This window comes from Clarias gariepinus, chromosome 25, assembly GCF_024256425.1.
Source record: "Clarias gariepinus isolate MV-2021 ecotype Netherlands chromosome 25, CGAR_prim_01v2, whole genome shotgun sequence".
NCBI lineage: Eukaryota > Metazoa > Chordata > Actinopteri > Siluriformes > Clariidae > Clarias > Clarias gariepinus.
The window spans coordinates 9,876,134-9,898,867 of record NC_071124.1 but is presented as its reverse complement, the minus strand read 5'-3'; the positions used below and the strand labels follow the sequence as shown (position 1 = coordinate 9,898,867).

At 35.7% G+C, this 22,734-nt stretch overlaps 2 protein-coding genes across 2 annotated transcripts; one reads left to right on the top strand and one right to left on the bottom strand.

Annotated features, from left to right (window-relative positions):
- Positions 1 to 1,702, bottom strand: LOC128513362 (protein decapentaplegic). Its single transcript, XM_053487110.1, has 2 exons — positions 1,372 to 1,702; positions 1 to 922 (listed from the first exon to the last, which is right to left on the bottom strand). Exons 1-2 carry the CDS (start codon positions 1,685 to 1,687, stop codon positions 162 to 164), a joined length of 1,077 nt encoding a protein of 358 aa, XP_053343085.1. The 5' UTR covers positions 1,688 to 1,702; the 3' UTR covers positions 1 to 161.
- Positions 1,703 to 16,455: 14,753 nt separating this feature from the next.
- rps28 (ribosomal protein S28) lies at positions 16,456 to 18,357 on the top strand. The gene is given in 4 exon segments (XM_053487192.1): positions 16,456 to 16,566; positions 16,982 to 17,029; positions 17,963 to 18,085; positions 18,211 to 18,357. Coding segments are annotated over 3 exon segments (282 nt in total). The 3' UTR covers positions 18,211 to 18,357.
- The last annotated feature ends 4,377 nt before the right edge of the window (positions 18,358 to 22,734 follow it).

Here is a 22,734-nt window from a genome sequence, read left to right as displayed (position 1 = left end):
TTTTAATACTGAGTACCCTGGTGCGTTTTCTTCTTGAAGGAAGAACAGTCCCATCTGAGAAATGTTAAAAGTGTAACCATGTCTGTGTACAGCATTGTGGCACATTAAAAGCGCAGAAAAATTTACTCCACAACTGTAACTGTGTTCCAGCTAAAAAACTTTCAGGCGCAGTGGCATTTGGTAACGATCAAATCATTGAAGGATGTTAGCTTCAACTTGCCCTGGCTATCATAGTGCATGAGAATCATGGGCTCGTATTCAGCTGGCACGCAACATGGGCGAGGCGTCGCTCCCTTGGTCAAGCGATGTAGTCGTGACTTGATCTGAGTGTGCATACTAGCTGGTTTGTAATTGTGTGGGCAAGAGCCATCACAGAAGTACATTGTGTAGCCTGCAGGAGCCACAATCCAGTCTGACCAGCCAATCTCCTCAAAAGAAACACTCAGTGACCTCCGACCACAGTTGCTGTCGTGCTCAACACTTTCTCCATAAGTAGACCGAGGTTTTCTTACTTTACCATCCATTAGTGTAAGTTCCAAACAGATCTGCGGAGTGGATTCGGTTTCTCCTTCTTTTTTGTTTCTAACAAAGCCAACGTCTACAATTAGTAAAGCATCACTTGTCTTCATAAGCCATCTGTTAACTGCAAAAGTCACATCCATTGTAACATTGTGGCCTGTTGATTGAAGTTTTTTTGAATGAAAGACTTTCTTCATATAGGAATGGGAGGTTATGTGTATGCTAACCAGAATTTTCTGATCGCAGACTGGTTCGTCAAAACTGTTATCCAGAGGTCTTTGAAGTCGCAGCTGTGCTTGTGCCAAGAAAAACCCGTCTGTTATATGAGACTCCCTGTGAAAAACAGCCCTGAACCACTGAGTCTTTGAATCAGGACCATTCTGCTTAGAATTCAATGGCTGCACTGTAAGGAAAGATAAAATTTTAAATTGCTTGATTTTTTTTTTTCACTGCAAATTTTGTCAAGTGAACATAATAAATATCTTAGAATACTAGAACTGGTAGAAAAGGTCTACAGGAATAATTTGCACATCTTATTTCTATTATAAGTTATGATAAAATTCATTTTATGCCATTAATGCACTCCAAGCATAACAGTTGATAGGCAAATAAAAATGTAATTTATTAAAACCTAGTTGGTCATACTTTGCATAATAGTGTTACTGAAGCTGATTTAAAATGCAACTTCTCCATACGTTCTATTGAAATAGCTCGGACACTACCTTGGTTCATGCAAAGTCGTTCAACACTATGTTGCAAAAGACTAGTCCTTGACTACAAGAATTTTAAGTGCAGATGTCAGTTGCTTCAACAATCCTGTTCAGGCTTAATCTGCGTAATGTTTTTACTTACCGGTGGTGTGTAGAAATAAACTGGAGCCACTCTGAGAAGGCAACATGTTCCTCCTCATGTTCTGATATTGACGGTATATTCTGATTAGGTTCTGATGGGACATCTTTTCTCTGAATGGTGGCGGTCTGTCCATCCCCAGGTACTCCAGCATACTAGTTTTAAGAGCCTCAAGCTGTAGAGTTTGATTTGATCCTGTGGAATCCTGAACAGCTCTGGATACACGTAGACTGGAACTAAATAAGACAAGACAAGCAAAGAGAACATAACATTGAGTGGCGGAGTTCTGCATGACAAAATCTTTTTCTGATGCTCTCATTGTAATGGTTGATGAAACTCCTGACATAGTTTCCTTTATAGAGTGGTTAACCACACCCACTGTGGGGGATTGTATACTTATCCAAATTACCAACTATTACATCACCATAAAACACCACAGTTTAGCAAATGTTTATTTCACAACATATAAACACAACATGTGTTTATATGTATATAATATTATATGAGTCATACACCTTACCTTGTTAACAGCCTTTCCGATGATGACACCACCCAGCCATTCTAATGTGTCATTCTAATATCTCTGTGTCTTGCTGACCTTGTTTTTATTGTAATTCGCTGATCTTTATCACAGATTTATGAAGGTATGTAGAACATAGTAAGGTATATTGCCGCTATCAATCTTTGCACTCTTGCTGCTAGTGTTAATTTTTATGTCAATTGCACAATTAAGCCCATGTGTCATATCAACTAGAACTGCAAAACACAGGTTGACGGACACTAAAATTGATTTATTTTTTTCTCAACAATGATAATTTAAATAACACTATAAAAACACTGCACATGTAGAAAAAACATTTGTAAAGAATTCTTTTGAGAAAATCGTGCTCAGGTCGGTTTCAAACATGCATTGTAACATTGGTCATGCCAGATTTCAAAGAGAACATTGTTGAGTAATCAAGCTCTTTTCAGGAGAACAAAAGCAAGGTTCTATTTTAAAATATGAATGTGACGTTTACAGCAACGCATGTACACCAAAGATAGTATGCTTTCACCACACCCAGAGCAAACTCTCTTTTGGGTGGGTGGGTGTTATATGAGGAGTCATACAATATATTTTATAAAAAAATAAGTTTACAGACAATTAAACAACACCCACTGTACTCTCTTTAAATATTATGGACAATAATCTTCTTTTATTTATTCTTTTACTTTTATTTTTATTATTGTCACTGTTATCTAAGGCAGACATTCAGGTATCATATATCAGTACGTACTGAATTAATTATTACTATACAGTACATTATAACGGGTTCTGATAAATTCTGTTATCATATCAAGTTATGATAAGTGATGAACAGAGGTTCTGCCTGAATAATATGAATAGAATTGAAGCTTGGTGCAAGTAACCATTACATAAGTACCATATTACGTAGGGACCACCATCTTTTATGGTGGTGGCAATAATGCAACACAACCTGTCAGTCCCAGCATGTCCCATATCTCAGTCACCTGTGTCTTCTTATACTTCTCTAGTTTTTTTTGTATCTCATTGTCAAGTCACTAATGCTATTTTTGTAGTCGTTGTATTTTGTGTTTCCTCCAGTATTAATTGACCTAACATCTCCACTGAGGATGTTACTTCCCCTCATTGGGCAAGGTGTAATTTTGCCTCTTTGCTCTACTGAGAATGAGACCCTAAACCTCTACCTTGCGGAAAACACCAATATGAAGACTAGATTGAATTGGAAGACTTACTATGAACCTTATGCTGTCTCCGTTTAATAAATGGACCTTATGCTGTCTTCGTTTAACAAATGGACCTTATGCTGTTTTCCTGCAACAAATTCCACCTTATATGACACAAATGCACCTGTCTCCACTTTGGACATTGCTCCACCTTTCTCCTTCACTAAAGACCTTGCTCTGCCTCCCTGCTTGGCTTTGGATTTTGCTTGCCTCCTTGTTTAGCTAAGGATGTTGTTCTGCTTCACAGTATATGTTGTTGGTTCCATAGTGTAGTGTTCAACACATCTGCTTTATGCGCAGAAGGTTCTGGGTTTAATCCTCAGTTGAACCAAGTGCTTAAGGAACACAACAAAAGGAATGTAAAATCTGGTGCTTGTTACCAGTGAGGGTAAGTATAGTATGTGAAGCATGTTGGGGCAGTGGAGGCTCAGTTAAGGCTGTAGGTTACGGAGTTACTGATCAGAATGATGGTGGTTTGAGCCTCAGCACCACCAAGCTGCCATCATTAAGCCTTTGACCAATGCCCTTAACCCTATCTGCTCCAGAGGTGCTGTATCCTAGCTGACCCTAGCTTTTTAAATGTCATATGTGAAGAAAAATAAAATCATCTCACTCTGCTATAAGTTACACCTTACCGTTGTTCTTTCCTCTGGCTCAGTGGAAGACTTCATTCCCGAGGCTCTGCCTTACTGCCTGGTAGAGGACATTGTGTTTCCTGTAGGTACACTAAGTGCAGTGCTTTTAACAAATACTGTCAGCCTAAGGGCCCTTATCAACTATGAAACATGTTGCCTGGCTGTTCAGGTCCACCTCTCAATGATATTTTATGCTTTGGGAGTGTGGTAGAATCAACAGGGTACAGAACTACACTTCCTAGCAGCGTTTCAAGTCTCAATCACTTCTCACCTGTGTCTAGGTATACCTTGCTAGTACCATGATTTACATTCACCAGCCACTTTGTTAGGTACACCTGGTCTGTGTATTTCTAAAACTGATCTGCTGGGATTTTCATATACTGTACAACCATCTTTGCAGTTTTCAAAGAAAGGTCTGAAAAAGTGACAATATCCAGTGAGCAGCACTTCTCTGTCCAAAAAATGCCTTTTATTGTTGGCAGAGACCAAAGGAGAATGACCAGACTGTTTCGATCTGATAAAGAGGCAACACTAAGCCAAGTAACATCTTGTTACATCCTAGATATGCTGGCGAGCATCTCTGAAGGCACAACATGCCAAACCATGAAACAGAGTGACTAACAGAGAGTAGCAGAAGACCACACTGGGTGCCACTCCTGTCAGCTACAAACAGATAACGGAGGCTACCATTTGTATAGCCTCACCACAATTAAATGACAAAAATTGCCTGGTCTAATCAATATTGATTTCTGCTGCGACATTTGGATTGACATAAACATGTAAGCAGGACTCCATCTCACCCTGTTTCAACAGTTAAGGCTGGTGGTGGTGCTGTAATGGTGTGGAGGAGATTTCTTCAGTACCAACTGAGCATTGTTTTTATGCCGCAGCCTACCTGAGTATTGTTGCTGAGGGACATGTGCATCCCTTTACGTACCACCATGTACACATGTAACAAGTCAAAATCATCTCAATCTGGTTTCTTGAATATGACAATGAGTTCACTGTACATAAATGCCCCCTTCAGTCACCAGATCTCAATCCAATAAAACAGGAGTTTCTCATTATGGACGTAAAGGCGACAAATCCAAAACAACTGCGTGATGCTATTATGTCAGTATGGAGCAAAATCTATAAGGAATGCTTCCAGCACTATTGTTTCCCAATAAAACTTCTATTTTAATTGTTGTCATTTCTTGTGTAGTATAGTTTCTAGTCTGTACATTCAGACAGTCTGTACCCCCGGTCATGTTTATAGTTCTTGATTAGCAGATTTTTGGTTTGGTTTGTTTGTACTTTATACAATAATCATCTGCACTTGCATGCACATCCGCATCCGCAAACGCATCCGCAAACGCATCCGCCTCAATCTAAAATTCCTGACCACAACAATCTATGCGTAACCACTGTTTATTATGTATTTATTTATTTATTTATTTTAATTATGTATATAATATTTTCACATATTAAAAGCAAATAATGTTGGCAAACACACAGCAAGCCTTTTTCTGCTATTTTTCTGTCTTGATGTGAAAAAACTAATTAAACTGCATATCACATTTTTTCACTGCAAAAAAGTTCTAAAAAGTATAAATAATTTGAAATACATGAATATGCAACCAATATTTCTTATTATTAGATAGTTTTAAAACAAAAGTAACATTATTAAATCTATTTTTGAATTTTTGAAGCTTAAATCAATCTTATTTAACTTGAAGATAATTTTTCTTATGTCTAATGTTAATTTTTAAAGCAGGGAAATAGAAAACACATAGAATAAGGACATTTAAAATTATTAAATAGAACTGCAGGCAGGGATTATCCGTGTATATCAGTATATATACATTATGACATGTATCTGAATGGCAGATATTTCTGCATGGATAGGTTGTCTTTAAAATTTATAAATGCTTTTGCATTCAAAATTCAAGTTTAAAAAACAAATTTATATGTAGCTATACACCCTTTTATTGTTATTGTGATTCATATATAATATTAGTCATTAGAATTTGGAGTTTCCTAAATCGTAAAATTTCGTATTCCAAAATAAATCTTATTCATACTATTAAAAAGTCTTAATTTGTTTAATTGGTTAAAATACAAGACTTAATCAAATATATGTAACACATCTAAATTGCTTTTACAACCTTCAATATTTGAAGGCTATATAACAAATAGAATTCACATTTTGTGCAAACTAAAAAGAAACCTAGTATCGTACAAAAATACTGTATGCTGCTTGTCACAATTCTTTATTTTATCATCCCCTAGTGGGCTACAATTACTTAAATATGATGCACCAAATTTTGTGAAAATCTGACTTCGAACCATCAACTCAAAGTTTATTACTTCACTCATTAATTATTTTCTGGCAACTGTTTCAGGGATGTCTGTAGATATTACCCGCAGGAACATTTTAAGGGGCGGGTGCTCAAAGTAAAAAAAAAGAAGATAGAACAGGCTGAATAACAACAACTCACATTCAATCTAATATGGAATTGCATCATACTGTATAACTGTGATCAGGTGGGGACACATGCCTTACGAGGCATGTCTGGAATATTTGTTATATTATTAGTAATAATTTTTTTTTTTATCTATACACATAAAACACACAAACATGCACATGCAGTGCTTATTAAATGTTTAAACTGTAGAGATACATTAATTTTACTGCTGTAAAATCAGCATTATATCTAATTTGAAATATTAACCTAATTTAATCTGTTACTTAATATATTTTCTTTAAAAACAATAATCCATATAATAATCCATAATTATGTGGATATCCATATTAGATTGTTTTTAGTGAAATAAAAGCCCTCCTGAAAAGAAGGGAAGAGTCCTGTAACTTACTTAAAAAAAAAAAACATGTTCCCTATAACACGCTTATACCCAGTTAGCTAGCAGTTAATGACCACCACTACTTGTGCAGTTCATAAAGGGTCAGGTAATGTTTGTCCCGCTGTTGCTCATTTATTTCAATTCATTTGTTGTTATAGACTATAGTGTGCGCTGTACACCCTATTTACTGTTTTGTTGCAGTCTGCACCTTCCAATTAATCTGCCTGCTTCTTCTCCAGCTCCGCACCAGCCAGCCTGCAGAAAATGCGCGTGCACTTTGCGAGCTCGTACCCACCTCGTAACGAGCGCGCTCTGCCCTCAAGGGCGAGCATTGGTTAATGGCAGTCATGTGACTGATGCAAGCCAGGTCCTTTTATTTAGCAAAATTTAGATAAATAGTTACATTTTATTGTTAAGGGGCAAAGACAGGGCTCCATACGCACATACACATAAAAAAACAACAACAACAACAAGAAAAGGGCACTTGAGGCATCCTGGAGGAAAGGGGCGGGAGCTCAAGCACCCTCCGCCCCCCCTCCTCTCTCCACGTGCCTGATTACCAACCAAATTTACATTTGCATTTGGGCATTTAGCAGACGCTCTTATCCAGAGCGACTTACATTTTTATCTCATTATACATCTGAGCAATTGAGGGTTAAGGGCCTTGCTCAAGGGCCCAACAGTGGCAACTTGGTGGTTGTGGGGTTTGAACCTGGGATCTTCCGAACCGTAGTTCAATGCCTTAACCACTGAGCTACCCCTTCAAATTTAATGAAGATTGGATTTAAAATTTAACCAGAACTTTAATAATTAGGTTCTCATGAGGCATTCTGATATTCAAAAGTGTGAGCTTTCAACAATAAAAAAAAAAAAAAATCATAGAATTTTAAAACTAGCTTCTAGTTTTCATGAATTTGGAACTATAGCAATAGGAATGATCACTCTGAAACTTGGTATACTGTTTTTTGATCACGCCATACATGTGGAAATCAAATATTAAAATGATTGCTTAATTCATACGTTAATTGAAAGCTACTAAATTTTGATTGACTGTTGTCAGTCTTGTTTGTTGAGAGGTTCAAATACTGTAATGTTTAGCTATACTTGGTCAAATTGATGTGGATCTATGAACTGTCCCTCTAGGCTAAATAAACTGGAGATTGGGAATGTTTTCAGAATGTCCTTTTCAAAGTTTGTTCGAAGTTAAATTAATATTCAGCGGATATAGCTCACTAATGTACATGGGCCATTGCCTATAGGGTAATCGTCTAATACAAGTAAAAAAAAAGTCTTAACATCTACAGGAAGGTTAAATATGTAAATTTTTAAGATTTATTTAATTTGTATTCATTCGGGTAATAAGTCAAAACAGACCCCCAGTGCAATAGCACCACCATCAGGACAGTAACAGTCATTTCCTTATCTGAGTCATTTCCTTAATTAGAGTCTTATGCCAAATTTAATAGTTCTAGGTCTTACCATTCCTTTTTCCCCACATACTTTTAGGACAGAATAATGATAACGATAAATGATAATTAATCCTAGAAAGCTTAAGATCGTTTAAGCTTCACCTCTGGGACTCCTGAATATATCTAGAAAAGGGTGTAATGGTCTTATATTTTTTAGCAATAGGGGTGTAGTTGCGCATCGCCTGCAAAAAGGAGAGCACCAGCCACAGCCCTTAGGTCAAACATAATGCTCTTCAACTGACCTCCTTACAAATTATTTACATTATTTTGTGTTAGCATGGAAAGGGATGCCAAGAGTAAGAGAGAGAGAGAGAGAGAGAGAGAGAGAAGTTAAACAGCAGGAACTGGAAATAGTCCCTGGAACCAGCTGCTAAGGCCTTACAAACTGCTTTGAAACCTTAGTTACTTCTTTTGTGGTTTAGCCACAAAAGGCAGAATGCACTGGCATGAGACTCCACTTTGTTCTCTTCAAGTGAAGAGAAATTATATCTGTGTAATCTGGTTAAATTAACACATTTACAGCTGCATGAGGCATCAGTCACATGCAAAAGCTGCATGCAAATATTGTATGTTTAACTATGTATAGGAACATAGTACATGTGCAGTAAATATATATACATTTCAATATATAGGTACATTGCTGCCAAAGAGTAGCAGAACAACGCTTTGACATGAGCATGAACATAACCTCTGTCTACACTGCAACCAGAGGTTCATGACCAGGCAAGGGAGGCAACAGCTCGGGGCTTCAGGCTTATTTATTTTTTGTTATTTATTATTTACAAGATAATGATGATGAATGCTGGTTGGAGAGGCACTCTACAAATGTTTGCCTTGGGCCCCAACAGGCACTAGAATTGCCTCTGACTGCAACATTCTTGAGAAAGGTTTCGAATGTGGCTTCATTTGGTCGCCACTAGTTAGTAAAGTAAATTAAATAATAAACTAAATTTGTTCATTATACCTGTGCCATGGCATGCTAGCAGAGGGGTAGTCGATTAAATATAGATCAAGCGCATCTATGATCTTCTTTTTTGATGTGGGAAGCCTGAACCAGCTCCAAGACTGAACGGCGCCCCTGTCTGAGTCGAGCCTTTCAGCAGCCTTTGATATTATTATCCACATGACTAAAAATTTCTTTTAAGGATGAAAAAGTCTTAAATGTCTTGAAATTTGTTGCAATGGTTTGCTTTCTATTTTAAATGTCAATATGAATAGATAAAGGGGTTCCAGATCTTCTCCATGCACAATCACCACTGGTGTCCCACAAGGCTCAGTATTGGTTATTTTCTGTTCTCTCTCTCTATCCCCACTTGAAGAGGTCATATCCTCTCATGGTTTTTAATATCATATGATATGTGGATGACACTCTGCTCATCTTTTCCTTCCCTTCCTTTCTGCTCCGATCTCTGCATGTCGTGCAGACAACTTATCATAGATATCAGTTCATCAGCTGAAATTGAATCCCAGCAGAACTATTGTTTTTTTGCAGGTGATTTGTCAGAATTGGTCACTGCATGCAATGTTGGTGGTAAACCTTCTCTAGTCTGAACAGTTAAGTCATCATCAAATGTCATCCAACAACCTACGTTTTCCTTCACACTGGTGTTGTGCTGTTTCTTAAATAAACATACTCTACCAACAAGTTCCAAAAATGATACCTTTATTACAAATACCACATGTTTGACTTTTTTTTCAGTCTTCTTTAATAGAAATCCGATAACTTTTTTACACCTTCTATGAACCGGTGTCCCCTCAGATTTCTGGATAATAGAACTGAAAGCCGTTTTGGTCTGCTGCTGTTGTAGTCCATCCACAACATGATTTGATCTGAGATGATTTTGAGATGTTTTTCTGCTCACCACAGAGAGTCAGTCAATACATTTACATGCACAATTAAGTTGAGCTATGGTTATAGCTCTACTAGGCCACATAAGACAAGCATGGTAGGGAAATTTTTTTTATTTTTAACAAAAGCCCCGTTTCAGCTTGTTAGTATACAGTAGTATCCTGGTTGACCTACTGTATTATGTCAGACCAAAACAATCAACAAACAAGTTAGCTAGTGGTAAAAACATGGACAACTTTATAGCAACAACAACAAAAAAAAATGGTGTATATGCTGCACACTTTACTTTAACCCCTGTAGTCTAACTTTGTACAAATGACATGCATGTTATCCCTTGTGGTTATGATGTTATCCAGAAAGATAACACTGCTGTATTGTTAGCTGCTTCTTTTCATGTTACGCATTATGTTGATTTCCAGGGGAATGCACAGTGTCGGAAATGTGGAGCATGCCCAGAGTTTCTAGGTCAATTTCAGTGTCTGATTGATTTATACATTGAAAGAATAGCTTGAATCCCAACTGCATGATCTGGAAGTACTAGTCCAACACTGAGAAGTTCAATTTAGTCCAAATTCAGTCGGATTAACATTCATCCATCTTCTATACCGCTTATTCTGTTACAGGGTTGCAAATGGCCTGGAGCCTATACCTATCCTTTACACAAGGTAGGATACACCATGCATAGGGTGCCAATCTATTGCAGAACACACTCACATATAAACACACACACAAGCTACTTAATTTGAGGACACCAGTTAACCTAATCTGCATATCTTTGCACTATGTGAGGAAACTAGAGCACCCAGAGGAATCTTACCAAGCATGGGGAGACCTGAAGGGTGGAAATCAAGCCTTTAATCCACTTGGCTAACCACTCCTGCCTGGATTAACATGTTTAAATTTATTTGCGAAAGTGGACTAACATAGTTATTTGGCCAACACAATCTTAAATTGACTGTGGAAAGGATGCAGTGGAAGTGAAAGCAGTGATAAATCTGGCACATGCTAATGTGTAAAATAAAACCACCAAGGGGTGGAGAACAGTGAAAAGTGCAGTGCCACTGAATAGAATGGCTACAGTATTTAAACATCATGACCCAGTGTGTAAGAAAGAAAAGCATCATATCTATTATTATTATTATTATTATTATTATTATGCTCCATCTATCCATCTAGGAACCCCTGTAGTCCAACTAGGGATCATGGAAGCCAGTGGTGACAATTGTATTTATTCTCCATTTTGTACGACTGTGGTAGGACCTCCAGTCAACATTCACACATACACACATTCAAGTTCAAGTTCAAGTCGGCTTTATTGTCACTTCAACCATATACAGTTAGTCCACAGTGAAACGAAACAACGTTCCTCCAGGACCAAGGTGCTACATGCAACATAAACTTACAACATAAATTAACAGAGAAGCTAAACTAGCTAACTAAGAGGCCTAGTTAGCTGGCTAGCAGAGACAAGACAGATAGTCCTAACATAAATTACAACATAAATTAACAAAAACTAACTAAAGACTAACTAACTAAAAGACTATCTACAGGTTTTACAGACAACAGACAACATAAAGTGCACGTGCAAATGTGCAAACGAGCAACAACAAAGTGACAGTGCGACAACAACGACATATCAGAACATAAAATATGGTGTTGAGGTAGTAAACTGACACATTTACAAACTATGGGAAATTTGGAAACGCTAATTAGTCTAATCTGCATGTCTTTGGACTGTGCGAACAAACCGGAGGAAACCCATCAAGCACGGGGAGAACATGCAAACTCCATGCACACAGACTCGACATAGGAATCGAACCCAGGACCAGGAGGTGCAAGGCTAACCACTGTGCTGCCATTATTATGTTACTAAACATGTTGTTTTCCCATGCAAATACCGTGTGTCTAGAAACTATATCATGGCTGGTATCTGGTTTTAACTCAAGACATTCCATTAACAACACAAACTGCTTTGCAGTGAACTATGTAGATGGTGATTAACTTCGGCATTTGTTTCTGTTAATAGATGTGTTTTTACTTTCGTATTGTTTACGTGTAACATAAAACACAGTTTAAATTATTTCTCAAGGTTGCTGGAAGACTCTAAACATTCTAAAGTCAGCTGAACATCACTAACTTTAATGTTTGGGTGCTCTTGCAGATGAAGAGTGAAACTATAGTGATTACAGTCACAGTGAATGAACTGGAAAAGCAGAAACTGTGGAAAATATAATGAAAAAAATGCTTGCATTATTGCTGCAGCAAAAAGTTGGTTTCTTTGGTGTCTTTTTACACAAAAGCAAGTCAAACACGTCTTACTGTTGCTAGAACTGGCTCTACAGCATTATGCAAGTATGCATTTTGTTGGTTTTGTTACTTTTGTTCTTATTGCTGGATATTTTTTATGGCTGCACATTATTAGGCATATATGAAGAATTAACATTCAGTTATATTCAATATTATCTAATGCTAACTAATAACAAACTTTACTGTTATACATCCAAATAATAAGAATGAATATTTTTTTTAAATCCAGTGTTGGCCACACAGTGGCTCAATGGTTAGCTGACTTTGTATCTTCCGGGTTAGTGGTCTGAAACTGACCTCTGATCTGTGTGCCGTGAGTTTGTATGATGTCTCTGTGCTTCTGGGTTTTCTCTGGGTACTCCAGTTTCCTCCCACAATCCAAAGACAGGCAGTATAGGCTAACAGGTATGTGAAAGTGTATATTACGTTCTGTGATAGGTGGGCATCCCATCCAGTGTGTACCATACCTTGTGCCCTGGAATAGCCCTTAGGCCCCCCAGCTATCTAAATTCAGATAGAATTCCTGCACTAAATTATGTTTTTTAAAATAACTGAACTTTACAATGTTCCATTGATATTGTAGTGTCAATTATGATATCATTCAGATTTGCATATCACAGTAAGATTTATAAAGTCTAATTGGAATCCCTTGTGGGTTTTATAATTTTTTGGTTGGCTACCTGTTAGCCCATGGGGAGATGATGAGGATGACAAGATATTGAAATATCCTAATAAATCCCACTTTGTGATATGGAGAATTGTGACATGCTTGTGCATTCTTGAAAAAAAAACATTATGACATTGAAAATGATTAAAATAAACATGGTAAAAATATGATGTCTTATTAAAACAGATTCACCAGAAAAATGGTTGACTCCCATTGCTTAATCCTGGGTCTCACTGAAGTGGCAGGTAGGCAATAAAATATAATTTAAAGTAAATGAAGCATTAATTTAACCGTTAGTGAACATCATTTGGCATGAAAAGATTCTTTCCTCTACTACAGATGCTTTTTGGTGTGGTACATTACCAGTTCAGGATCATTTACTTACTGAATTGCTCGAAGCATCTTTGTAATTTCTTGCTAATCTGATAGATCAAAAAAATGCAACAATGTTATTTTGTTGATTAAATACAGTGTTGGATAAAGTACACAAATTCTTTACTTTTAGTTTCACTTGAGTAGAATTAGACGTCCTCTATTTGCATTTTCTACTTAGTTCCTATACTTAGTTGCCTTTCGCTGCATTTGTCTTAGGCCTGTATGTGTTCAGAGGTGATTAAAGGTTTGTGTGCCCTGCAGAAATGTTTAAGTTTCAAATTTTCACTCTGTGAATTGCTTTTACAGTTACAGTGGCCCTTTGTATAATTGGGGTACATGTCATGTCCATGGGCTGTATTTATCAAATTTATAACTACTTACTGAACGCAATGATTAATTTTATATTGGACCATATTTCACCTTCATTTAATACAAAAAGTCAATAGATCACATAATTTATTTTGAAAAAAAAAGAAAAAGAAAATAATATTATGTGCTGGAATTTATTATTATTATTTTTGTGCGGACCGATTTTTCAAATTTCAGGTTTGGCTCTTCTAACAAACATGTTTTTTATATACAATTTTTATAAACGTTTGTTCAAAATGATGATTAAAATATAAGAAATTTGTTTCAAAAACAATTTTGCTCAATTATTTAAATTAAATCATCCACTTTGTGTGTGTCCGAGAAATCTGTCAACTTTGTTACCCATTGGAAAATTCCCTTTGAATCATTATTTGTTTGCTCCAAAGTCCTTCCTTTTAGGAAGATTTGAAGACAGTGTGGTAAATTTCTACTCCTCCTCTTCAATATTTTAATAAAACATGAGTTGATAAAGGTTATGTGGTGAATGGTCTGCGGTCTGCAGTTAGCATTACGCCCTAAATTGGACTAAATGTCAACTGTGTTACCCATCAACTGTAACACAGAGGACAGAGATTAACACAGTTAACAATGTTGGCAGTTCATTGTCATATGTTATGCTCACATTGAGCGCTGTTAATAAAAAAGTCTTTAAACAATTGTTACTACACAGACATTACACAGTAATTATTGCCTAATTGCCTAAAAAACATGGGAATGAAGGGATGAAGTCAGCTGATTTACATTATATATCACAATGATTTCATGGAGTATTGATAGTGATTTGTATTTTAGCTCCCTAAAATATAGAAATGGGTTTATCTGCTGCCCAGAAGCAGCGCAGGTACAGGGTGTGATGCTGACCCTGAGAAAAAGGCTGCATATTTACAGACACAGAGAGAAATGGCATAAAAACAAAAAGCAAGAGAAGATGAGGATAATGAAAGATTTGAGTGAGAAGAAGACGAGATGGAAACGAGCATTTTGGAGAATAACCCAACACCTGACTAGAGAGAGTAAGAAAGTGAGAACCAGGTAAGTCCACCCCAGAGTCCTGAAGTTGATCCACATTCTTAGATTTCAAGGTGCAGATTTATTGAACAGAGCATAAATATTGTTATGAAATAACAAATGATGCAAAAAACTAAAGTAACAGACTATCATACTCACTCTTTTCAGTAAGCACAGAACATTATGATTAAATAATGATTTGTGTGTCATTTCAATCAGACACACAGATCTACACTAAAGAGACACCAGAGACACTAAGACCTTTATGGTTGCTATGTTTGAGTTTCAATAAAGTGTTGCCCGTTGCTGTAATGGTTTTTAATCTACTCATTTGAATTAATCTGCTTAATTGCATGACACAAAGTTTTTACCCTAAAGAAGGGTTTCTCTTGTTTTGCTAATGTGTCCTGTCAACTGTGTTACTCTCCTTAACTGTGAGACAGTTTGTCTGTCAATTGTGTAACGTGTGGTTTTTGTGTTCTAAATCTTTTAATTGTTTAAATGAAAAAAATAAATAAATAAAGAGCATCTCTGGAAAGGGAAGTCTTACCTTAGCATGATAAAGAATTCTAAATTCAGCATTATATGGATTTATGTTAAAAAATATTTATCTGTACTGACAGCATCCTACAGAATGTCCATTACAAGGTTCAAAGTTTATATTTTAAATCAGTTAGACAGAAAATCTTAAAAACAAAGGAGAAACGACAAAAAAAACTTAAACAAATATTTTACAAAAGGTATAGTATGTATACTATATATGGGCCAGGGGTAGCTCAGTGGTTAAGGCATTGGACTATGGTTCGGGAGATCCCAGGTTCAAACACCACAACCACCAAGTTGCCACTGTTGGGCCCTTAAGCAAGGCCCTTAACCCTCAACTGCTCAGATGTGTAATGAGATAAAAATGTAAGTTGCTCTGGATAAGAGCGTCTGCCAAATGCCTAAATGTATACTGTACTTATAAATGTTTTATATAACACAACATTTGTCCATAACATAGTTGACAAGATAATGAATTAAATGTTTATTTTAAATAAAATATTTTAAAAAGTCACTAGAGCTTAAGCTTGGTAAATAATGATTTTAGCACATCAGGGGAGTATATTACAGAAACATCGAGTTTATTTATCAAAAAACAAAACTGATTTATTAAGTTTTTGGTTGACATGAAATGTACCCATACTTATAGAATAAACCCAATACATTTGTAGGAGACTGCAGCTAAGATATCCTTCTGGACATACGTAGTAAAAAATGCTGCACCAGACTGAACAGCGTAATACAGTATGGGGGTTAAGGTGTGACGTGATGCAAACAAAAGCTGTAGATGTTCATAAGCATACACCACATTAATCTAGACTGGTTCTATCATTCCTCATAATTGCTTTCCATAACTTGAAAACTCAACTGTCACGTCACAAAATGCCAATAACATGCTCAGACTTTATGGGGACACTTTTTAAATGCATTTTGATAGGCAAGCCTATTAAAGAGTAAGTATAGTTCAAATAATATGATGATGTAAGTTATTTTAACTTTGGCAAATTGTGGACAACACATCTTTATGATGACAAAAGAGAAAATATGCTTTTCCCTTCCAAGGACCAGCTTGGACTAAATAAATAGGCAACTTTAGGCCTACTTTTACACATGAAAGTTCAGGGCACGTCACATGACCCGGAACCGGAAACGTATCTGGCCTGATAATGTTTTTTTTCTTTTGCACATACATTATATAGTAAATTCACAAAAAAATATTATGAAACAATTATTGATTAAACACAATATATTAATTAAAAATAAATTAAGAAAATGCAACTTTTATTATAGGTATATAATGTCTCCGCGCACCACGTGACTTCCTTTCCCAGCCAAGCTAAAATCATGGACGCCAGCCGCGTGCAGCCTATCAAGCTTGCCAGAGTAAGAATGATAAAAAATATCGCTTAGTTTTAGTCCAAGGTTAAAAATTACATATTAGGGAAGTAGTTAAAGATTCGTTTGTTGTTTTCACGCAGATAGAAATAAACTAACGCAACTTTCTTTTATGTATAAAGGGTGTATGTTTTTCGGGTGTGATGGTGGTATCAGGCTAACGCTTTTTCTCGGCTAAGTTAGCTCCATGCGCTAGCCACAGCGCTGTTTTTATAAACGGTTTCTTTTTCCAGAAGATTCCGAACAGAGATGTTATATATTAGTATTACCTTACAAACGTATTTTTAAAGTCCTTGTTGTGTAATTCTGCCTTTTTGTGACCTGTGCTGTGAGTGTATATAATTATAATGTATTCTCTGATAATCAAATGGGCTGATTATTGTGCTGATTTCATCTGTTGCAGGTCACTAAAGTGCTCGGTAGAACCGGCTCACAGGGTCAGTGTACCCAGGTAAGTGTGTGTGTAACTCAAAAACCACCAAAGTTTCTATAAAATTGTCGATAATAATTAAAATTTCTGTCATATAGGGGAGATAAGTCTTGTATTTTAGTTAGGTCCCAAATAAAATCCACGACTGTGCATAAAATACTAACATACATGCCTGGTAACTTTTTTTTTTGGCTATTATATTCCCACTTTTTTAAGTTGATTCCTTAATGTAGTGTCAGCAACTCAGTAATTTTTCACTGTATAATAAAACTAATCTGACATTGCGTTATATGGTTGGCCCAATACATTATTTAATAGCAATTCTTTTTCTTTCTTTTTTTAACTGACCAAAAGATTTGTTAAATTTCTGCCTGACTTCTACTGAAGACCAATAAGAGAACAGAGTATGATGGCATACAGCTCACAAAGCTTCTACAAACAGTGGCAATGATAAAATAATTAAGATGCTGTAATGAAAAATGATTCCTTTTAATTCTAAGCCCAGTTTGAAGATGTATGTTTCTCACCTCACAGTGTCCCGAGCTGGAATGATTAATACAAGTAGAGCATATAAATTTAATTTCTGCTATCTTGAAGATCATTGTGAAGATCTTGCATTCAGTGTTGTTGCACGTTGGCTATAGTTTGTTTTATTGAAAGCTTGTCATAAGGTGTATTCTTAAATGAATACAAGCTAAAATAAATTCTCAGATACGTTCTCCTTTTTACTATGGGGCACCCTTTGGTAATGTAACTCTCAGATAATTTCTGAACTATTAATGTAAAGACAAAACAATTTAAAGATTCTTTTTAAAATTATATTTAATAAATCTTTTAAACTTCTTTAGTCACGATTTATAACCTAAGGGTTTTGGCTTCATGGTAAACACTTTATCTTTATTGTCTCTTGATTTAGTCTCTTGCTTTAGTGTTTCATCTGTCTTGTTCTACCAGGTGCGTGTTGAGTTCATGGATGACAGCAACCGATCCATTATCAGAAATGTGAAAGGCCCAGTGAGAGAGGGAGATGTTCTGACACTTCTGGAATCTGAAAGAGAAGCAAGAAGGCTTCGATAGGTTAGATATTTAAGGCATTTAAGATATTTTCCACAATGCCATTATACCGGTCACACTCGTAAATAGTAGATAAAAGTATTTCTAGTGGATGCCTGTTAATCTCTATCCTCTGATCTCCTCCTCAGTGTGTGGCTAAAAGCTTTGAAGACCCAATGAAGCAAGTCTCCACCATCAGTTCAGATATGTGCTAATTGAAATAAAAAAAAATTTAAAAAAAGTTCTGCTGTCTCATTTTTTGGGGGGGATGAGTAGATATGTAATAAATGGCAAGTGGGTGACAGGTTTTGTGCATGCATGCTAAGTCTTTTAAGGATGTATTTCTCATGCATTATGACTTTTGGCTGGGAGTTTCCATGTAAAGGTCATGAAAAGTTAATATGTATTTGTTGCCCAAAAATAATCAAAGCTACCAATTGCTTCAAAGTAGTTAGAACAGCCTTAATAAAGGAAAAATAAACGCATATCAAATAAAAATTTTACATTTTAAAAATGGCTTGTGTTGACATAGTGGCATATTATACTTCAGGGAAAACACTGAATGCACACAGCCCATGATTAATTGACTTAAGTGTGACATGTAAGGTTAATTTTTTTATTTTATTTCACATAGATGGGGTACTTTTATTATTCCTAAAGAAGATTGTAAATGGGTAAACTTAAAAAGGATCACCAAGCTGCCACTGTTGAGCAAGGCCCCTTAACCCTATCTGCTCCAGGGGCGCTGCAAGCTGTCCGACCCTGCGCTCTGACCCCAGTTTCCTAATTGGGATATGCGAAAAATAAGCAATTTTCCTCTGGGATTAATAGAGTTCTAAAAAAAAAAAATAATCCTGGGCATGTCTGTTCAGTGTCAAAAACGACCAAATTAAAAGTAAATTCATTTTCACTCACTCTCTATACCACTTACCCTGTACAGGGTCAAATGAGGCCAGGGGCCTATCCCAGCTTGGACAGGCTGCCAGTCTATTGCATTATATGTATTTAATTTCTATTTAGACAATGTCAGACTTATTGCCATTCATGCACGTCATCTGTATTCACTGCACATGTAAAGAGATTTTTAAGACAGTGGAGATTTTACACGTCATGACAGATAACATTTCTTATTTGGGCTCTGCAGCAATGTGAAGACATTTAGTAAGGTAGTTAAGGTTTATTGCAGACAAACAAAAGTACATAATTGTCTAATTAGTGTAATTGTCTGTTGATTAGTACAGTAAGTCATATTATATTACATTAAATAGGGGTACATATTACGTGAACGTGTTGTAAATTTTCAGTATTTGACATTATTTCCTCGTACTTGCCAACCCTTCACCCACTGAGAAGCTTGATACTGCCATCTGCTGTCTGAAATATGAAACAGTTCAGTCATTTACTCGAGGGAGATGAATTAGAGTACTTTAAACAAGTGGTGTGTTGCTACACAGTCCAGTAATTGCACATATACTGATCTTCCACTGATTAATGTGTTTATTTACAAACATTGTTGATCACATCAATACGCATGGAATCAATAGAAGGAAAGTGTTGCTTTTGAAAAATTTAGAGATAACTGATGTTTTAAATGTAAATAACAGAAATAGTGAGCACACAGGAAAAAGTTTAAAACTGTTGAATGTCATAATATTAACTTCCCTACCGTATATACAGCAAAGTAAAATAATATTTTGCCATTTGTCCTCTGTACTGTACACTGTACGCTGAATTTAAAAGAACTTCAAGATTTGAGCGAAGTCGACTTTCAGCTCGTTTCATTATTTATGAGCCACCAAAATGCATTTGTGTGTGTATGAAAATTCCTGAATTGTTAATACCACATGTTTGTCATACACCTTGAATTAAAGCTGAAAGTTATGACTTTGCTAACATCTGGAGTGTTTCATTTCAATTTCAATATAGTGGTGTACAATTGCTCCCTTTTTAATGATCATGCCAAAAATGTTACTCCGTTTCAGAAGGGTCAAATTGTTTGCCTGCATCAAGCAAACAAAACAACTAAGGCGATTGCTGAAACTACTAAAATTGTGTTAAGAACTGTCCATGCATTATTAAAACCTGGAAGGATAGTGGTGAGTAGTGGTGCCTGATGTTTAATAATAAAAGTAAGAGCATTTCCACACAATATAAAGAGAAGAGGTTCGGATTAAACAGTGGTGTAGCCTTAAGAAAACTACTTAAATAGTGAAGCTACTGTAATAGCGAATCAATTTGCTGGAAAGCATAAAGAATGAACTGCGGAGCAATGGAAAAATGTTATGTGATCTAATAAGTCCAGATAATGACCAGGATTTCCCATCAATTAATTTCAATTCCAAGATTACAATGCAATGATTCATCTGTGATCAGAGAGGCATTACTTTCTCACATGGATTGGCCACCACACAGTCCAGACCTTCTTCCCATTGAGAACCTTTGGGATGTGCTAGAGAAGACTTTAATGCAGTGGTCCGACTTTCCTATCATTAATACAAGAATATGCACTGTAAAATGTAACTGATAAACTGACTAATAAAATTAAGTAAAATTAACTTATTTCGATTGAGTTTGTTGACCAAAGCACCTAACTTTTTAGCACAGAAAATTATTATTATTATTATTATTAGTAGTAGTAGTAGTAAGTTTTGGTGTGGTCATGCGCCGTTCCACCTATGGGTGGAGTCGATCTGCAACTATTCTGATGGGAGAAGCACATGGAAAGGTGAGTCAGCTCATGTTTGTCATATTTTTAATTGCTTAATTGCTTATTATACATCAATTGATCATGTAATAATCATATTAAACATAAAAGGGATGTTATTTTAATCAAATTGTAGGATTGTGTTGGATTGTGCTAATCTGAACAGTCTAGCATTAGTGATTTTTGGTGCATTTTCTCTATTAATTACCATTTGTATGTTTCTTTAATTTTTATTAACGCAAGCAAACATAACCATACCTCCTGGGTTTTGGAAAGTTTTGAAACCAAGAAAGGGGCAATTGGAAGAATACTTTCAAAAATTCTTGCACAAGTTAAATCTCTGGTAAACTTGTCAATGCTTCCTTCTTACTGTAGACTGTGTTAATTTCATTCTCGTAATTTTTTTTATTTTTATTTTTTAGGCCTGTGAATGTGACATACCTCGGATATCCATCGGAATTCTTACTGTTTTGGCAGAAAACAGCCAGAAAGGCTCTACTTTAAATTTTTTAATTGTCACAATTAAGTTTTGCATTAAGCTAAAGTTGATCGTTTTAAGAAGTCAATTGTCCAGTTAGTTAGTTACTCAAAAATTTGTTAGGCATTTACAGTCCCCCCCCCACCTTTTCTTTTTGCTCCGAAAGGTATTAAAAAACAAAAAAACAAAAAAAACAACAATGTTTAAAATGTAATGTAATAACTATGGAGAATAAACATGTTTTGTAACAGTTCAGCTGTTTCTTTTTTGTCATTACTTAATGTGTTTAGTTCAGCTTACTTGGTCATTTTAAGGCAATCGGTTTTCTAATATTTTCCTAGTAATGTGAACTCTAATAAAAAGTTAACACAACTTATTATTTTTATACTTTTGTTTACTTTAATAACAGGTTTTCTGTACAAACTGTGTTAAGTTAAGCTAACTTAAAATGAATACACACCTTTACTTAATTTTAGAGCAATCACTTTTTTAAAGTAAAGTCAACTTGTTACTTTTTACAATGTGGAGAGAAAGTAATGTGATTTTGGATGGAAATAAATGTTGTTTGATTGGATTACATTAATAAAGCAATCTTATGAAATCTCAGAAAGGACATGAATACAAAGAACCTCTAAAATCTAAATATTTTAAAGATTCTTAATTTTACTTTAAGTAGTTTGTTAATTATTTATTTTGTAATGAAATTGTTGTATCAAATTAAAAAAGAATGCAAAATAGCAGAACATGGTGTTCTGTGATAGACTAGTGGTCTCAGATTTTTAAAGCCAGTGTATTTTTTTTACTCAGTTCAGTTTGTAACAGGTTAAACATTGGACGAAACAATTGTGCGGTGGTAGTGTGTTTAACTGTACCTTTTTCTTTTCCTTTCATTCACATTTTCCTTTTCTGTTAAAGTTGCCATATACAAGAGCTGTTCTGAAAGTAATGCAAAAGTTTGCATATTAAAAAAAAAATTAACTGACATGTTGGTAGAGTAACACTTTCTATATGCAAAGGTTCTACTCGACATATTCTCCATTGCAAGCGCTGCATTTGACAATGCCGTGTTGTACTCACTTGGTACTGACCACAGATGATTGGCTCCCACTGCTTGGTTTTCTTTTAGTGCTGGTTTCACCTTTTTTCAACTTCTTTATACATCTTTGCATGTTGCTTGTCGCATGTGTAATAACAACCCACATAAGAAACAAACCAAAAACATAATACAAATCTGCAGCTTTTAATGCCATAATCCCACAAACATGATAAACATTACATTTGTGGGAAATTTTTAGAATTTTGAAAGCTGAAGATTTTCACCTTCCCACAAACATAACAAACTTTTGCAAATGTAATAGCAACTGCTTTTATGTTTGTGGTAAATGTATTATGTTTTTGAGATTATTATACTAAGAGATGCAGATTTGCATTATGTTTGTGGTTTATTACGTTTGTGGTTTATTATTACATTAGTGGGTGTAACATTGCTAT

Bases quoted from the DNA above. Each gene is read 5' to 3' on its own strand.
- LOC128513362 (XM_053487110.1), bottom strand. From the start codon at position 1,687: ATGAGAGCATCAGAAAAAGATTTTGTCATGCAGAACTCCGCCACTCAA. The intron at 923-1,371 runs GTAAGTAAAAAC...CTTTCCTTACAG, and splicing joins TTTATTTCTACACACCACCG to TGCAGCCATTGAATTCTAAG.